At 36.7% G+C, this 4,119-nt stretch overlaps 1 protein-coding gene across 1 annotated transcript; it reads right to left on the bottom strand.

Moving 5' to 3' along the window:
• Window positions 1-600: 600 nt before the first annotated feature.
• LOC124630249 (dual specificity protein phosphatase 14-like) lies at window positions 601-3,335 on the bottom strand. Its single transcript, XM_047164031.1, has 4 exons — window positions 2,822-3,335; window positions 1,847-2,075; window positions 1,474-1,610; window positions 601-1,256 (listed from the first exon to the last, which is right to left on the bottom strand). The coding sequence occupies exons 1-4, from the start codon at window positions 2,920-2,922 to the stop codon at window positions 1,067-1,069; spliced, it is 657 nt and encodes a 218-aa protein (XP_047019987.1). The 5' UTR covers window positions 2,923-3,335; the 3' UTR covers window positions 601-1,066.
• Between the last annotated feature and the right edge of the window lie 784 nt (window positions 3,336-4,119).

Genomic DNA, 4,119 nt, shown 5'->3' on the forward strand with positions numbered 1-4,119 from the left:
AAAGAAGGTGCAGAAGATTTAATGACGAATTCAAGGAACGTCGACGAAAGAGCTGGAACACCATTTCAATAAGATTCTAAAACGTGCCATCTTGCTAATTAAGTGCTAACTGAGTTTCCTTTGACATGAAATCGTATGCATCCAGGACTTACTGGGCATCGGCTATTCTCAAAGAATCAAGGAACTACAAGTGAAAGATAAAGTTCCTGAGTAAACCATTGTCGATAGCATTCACTTCATTGTAGAATTCTCGTGGAGTCGAATGAAGCAAAAATTAGGAAATGAATTTTCTTTAATCCTTTACATGTATGATACTTACATTAACTTTGTTTGCATTGTTTATATTTACAACTTAAATGTTACCATTGTTTGAAGTAAACCTTCTGCAGCTGTTTTCTGGAATCGGCGCGGGCGCAGGCGTCGGGATATTTCTGTACTCGCCGCTCAATGCCACGGGGCCAACAACACTCAATGAATTACTCATTACTCTACTACTGCAATTAGGATATCTTACTCATCACTTACAACACTTTTTGTATCTCCAAAATTTGGTTTGGAATCTGAAAATAATTTTCCAAGGAACCCAAAAAAAGACAGAAATAAAAATTATCCACTTATTTATTTTGGTCCCATAATAATTATACAATTTAATGGTAAACGAATACCTTATGGTTAATTTATAACAATAAGTTAATTATCACATTGCTTAAATAAATTACATGCACAATATATTAAGTATACTCAATTGTTTTTATCAACCAATAAGTTGTAAGAAATTCCTACAAAAGAACGAACAATAGTCTTAAATGTCAAGCAAGATACTATTTACCTTAATATTTTTTCCTTTACATCATTTCATTTTTTTTTATTTTAGTTTCCTTAGGCACATAAAGTAATCACCCATCTGTTTTAACGACACTGATTCGCTTTCATTCGCTCCTTTATCATTCATCACCTCAGTCTTATATTTATCATTCTTCATCTTTTACCTTGCCCTTTCTTTCGTCGTCGCACAAATTAATCACAGTTATTCTTTCCTAACCTATAACACTATCTCTGGCACACTTCAGCTCTTCTCGATGGGTCCGTATCTCTGCCTGAACCAAGTCATGCCGATGTAGTCTGGTTCATACACGTCAGGAATCTCCTTGTCGATAGCTTCACAGTACACCATTTTGACTGATGGCTCCCCGAAGAGCCTCTCTTCATACTTGATGAGCTGCTTGAAGAATCCAGTGTTCGGTCGGATTTGAGGTCTAGAAAAAAGATAAGAATAGTTCAAAACAGTTCAGGAAATAGGAAATAAATAATTATTAGTAATACCGATTGATGTCTTCATATTTCGTTTCAAATTAACGATGAACGGAAACTATAAATTGCTTTAAATTACTTTTAATACTGCTCTCGTATGATATCATGATGAATATCATTCACGAAAACATTCGTTCATAAAATTGAGTCAGTGTTACTCACCGCCTTTGCTTCATATGATAATAGGCGTCCCTCAAGGTCATCTTCTGCCACTTGACGAGGTACGCCAGGCAGAGAGTGACCGACCTGGATATGCCAGCCACGCAATGTACCAGCACCACATCTCCGTTACAGACCACCTGATGTAAACAAAATTCATTAAGCTCCTGATCTAGATTCCGCTACAATATAATCAAAGACTTATCTAATGGAAAAGCAAAATATTTATTTTATTCAACATTACTAGGCCTGAAATCTGTAATGTATACAAAGATAATCTAGGTCGAGAATGAACTGAAAGGAGTTATTTCAGCTAAAGAAGTTAATGTAGACTCAATAGATGAAGAGTAAATAGCGAATATTTGAAATTACTGACCTCATTAATCAGGTCAGCTACGCTCTCCATGTATGGGTGCATGTCAGAGTTGGGTGTATCCAGCAGTGGCACGAACTGTCTTGGCACATAGTCTTCAGGTGGTGGAGGCAGCTCGGGAGCTGCGCTGACGATGAGGCCAGGGCGCAGGACTCTCACAGCTCCAGGCAAGGCATGAGCCCCGCACACGTACAGGAACGGGGTGACACGAGATACCCCAAGAGGACAACCTCTGTAACAAGGACAATCATATTAGGTTTTGTTTAGATTTTTACAAAAATCAGACGCTTTCAAACAATTAACTCAAAAAGATTTATTTCGTAAAGAAAAATGAAATAGAACTATTTATTTTAGAATTTTGGATTAATAAATATTCAAGATAAAACTTTTAGGAAAGCACCTAAATCGAAGGCAGTAGTTTGTAGCTGTAACTGGACAAGACAGAGACTCTTGTGCAGTTAAATCCCTAACCCAAACCATCAAAAATATTAAAATCAAATAAACAGAAACTGAAAAACGATCAAAACACGATTACAGCAATCATGACCCGAATCACGACAACGCAGACGATGGCACGTAAACACTGCATACCACACGGTTGTGTCATTCTGGCGAGCTGCCAAACGATCTGACCTAGCGAACTTGCTAATGCTATGCTACACTTCTTGAACTCTCAAGTTCCTTTCGATTCTGTTGTTTCTAAAAGTTCGTTCATTGGTCCTATATGTTCGGATTGTTACGATTTAGTTTTACTAGGATTGTAAAGTAGAAATTTAAGATTTTTTACGTACTAATATCTACAGTTATATCTGTAATTGTTGCAAAGCTTACTTTTTAATAAAAAGATCACGCCTGAATATTTTAAAGAGCAACAAGATGTGCCACAACATTGAAAACCATAATCGAAAAATTGTTGTTGATGTTTCTAGAATAGTCGTAGTTTATTTTCTTTTTTGTTGAATTAAAAAATATATTTACTTGTTCAGTTCCTCCTTGGTCAGGGTCTGCGTGTCAACTACAGTCGGTTCGTTGCCATCTCCTACACTCGCAACTTTGTCTGCTACGGGCAGGACTTTCATAATGTTACACCAAACTACAACTTTTAATTCTTTCAAATGTCCGTCACTTCACTGTCCACACTCACTTTTCATTCGCAAATTTTAATCACAATATATTTTGTACCGTTGAAGAGTTTCCACAGTTTTCTCGGAACACAATTTTATTGTCCACTGTTTTAATTGTTTCTAAAGTGCTGTGAAATTTCCCGTACTGTGAACAATTATCTGTTCACAGTGTTGAGAATTGTCCGCTATAGCACTTGCAGCTTCAAATTCTTCATTAACATTTATTTGATTGACTGTATCTTCACGTGTAAGTGTATCGTCTGGTTCAAGATTATCGTGTTAAATATCGATGCGCGATATTTGGCTGAGCTCGCGTGCGTGCGCTCCGTTCGAATGCTCCGGCGCACTGAGTCGTCGAAGGCACCTGTACGCGAGCGATCCTCGGCCCGTAACGGACCGGGATTGCAATATCCGGCATTCCACAGTTTATTTTAGCGCGACGGTGACGCTTATTTTGTTTACAATGCTCACGATGCTGTTTTTGGTTTGAATGAAGGGCTTTCTGTTTTTTTTTCTTCTTGACAGTTTATTTATTGTGCGTGGAATGTTGTTCGTCTAATCCAGTTGAAGCTTGGTCTAGATAGCTTCTATTATATTTGAATGTTTAACTAAAGGGACCATTGACAGTAACCAGCATATGATTTTTTCCAGTAGCTTGTCTCGTTGTTCTGACTATTTCAGATAAGCAGAAATATATTCATGTGCCCTTAAACATTTTTGTTACCTTCAGTGCTTCCTCAATTACCTGAAATCTTTCCTGAAAACAGTGCCAATCTCCGCCGTTCATGAGCTTTTAACTGATGCTGATGATAATCAACATGAATGTCATTTAATCTTGTTATCTTTTGTATTATTGTCAAATAGGTATTCGAAAAATATTTTTTCGGTACAGCTATGTGAAGACAAGAGTACTAAAATGATTTAAATGAGTAAATATTATTCATAGAAACAAGTAACACTATAGCAGTTGGAGGACGTGTGATATAATTAAGGGTCCCATAAAACTGTGCAACTGTAATTATTTTTGGTTCTCTTAGAGACTTTTTAGGAGATATATTACCAAATTTTTAGGACTAAACTTTGAAACAAAAATAACAGAATCTGCAAATCACGAAATCAGCAGTAAGTTAAGTCATAAAGTCTCATTCTCTT

Source organism: Helicoverpa zea, chromosome 5 (assembly GCF_022581195.2).
Source record: "Helicoverpa zea isolate HzStark_Cry1AcR chromosome 5, ilHelZeax1.1, whole genome shotgun sequence".
NCBI classification, from domain to species: Eukaryota; Metazoa; Arthropoda; class Insecta; order Lepidoptera; family Noctuidae; genus Helicoverpa; species Helicoverpa zea.

Bases quoted from the DNA above. Each gene is read 5' to 3' on its own strand.
- LOC124630249 (XM_047164031.1), bottom strand. From the start codon at position 2,922: ATGAAAGTCCTGCCCGTAGCAGACAAAGTTGCGAGTGTAGGAGATGGC. The intron at 2,076-2,821 runs GTAAATATATTT...TCCTTGTTACAG, and splicing joins ACCAAGGAGGAACTGAACAA to AGGTTGTCCTCTTGGGGTAT. The intron at 1,257-1,473 runs GTGAGTAACACT...TCTTTTTTCTAG, and splicing joins TATCATATGAAGCAAAGGCG to ACCTCAAATCCGACCGAACA.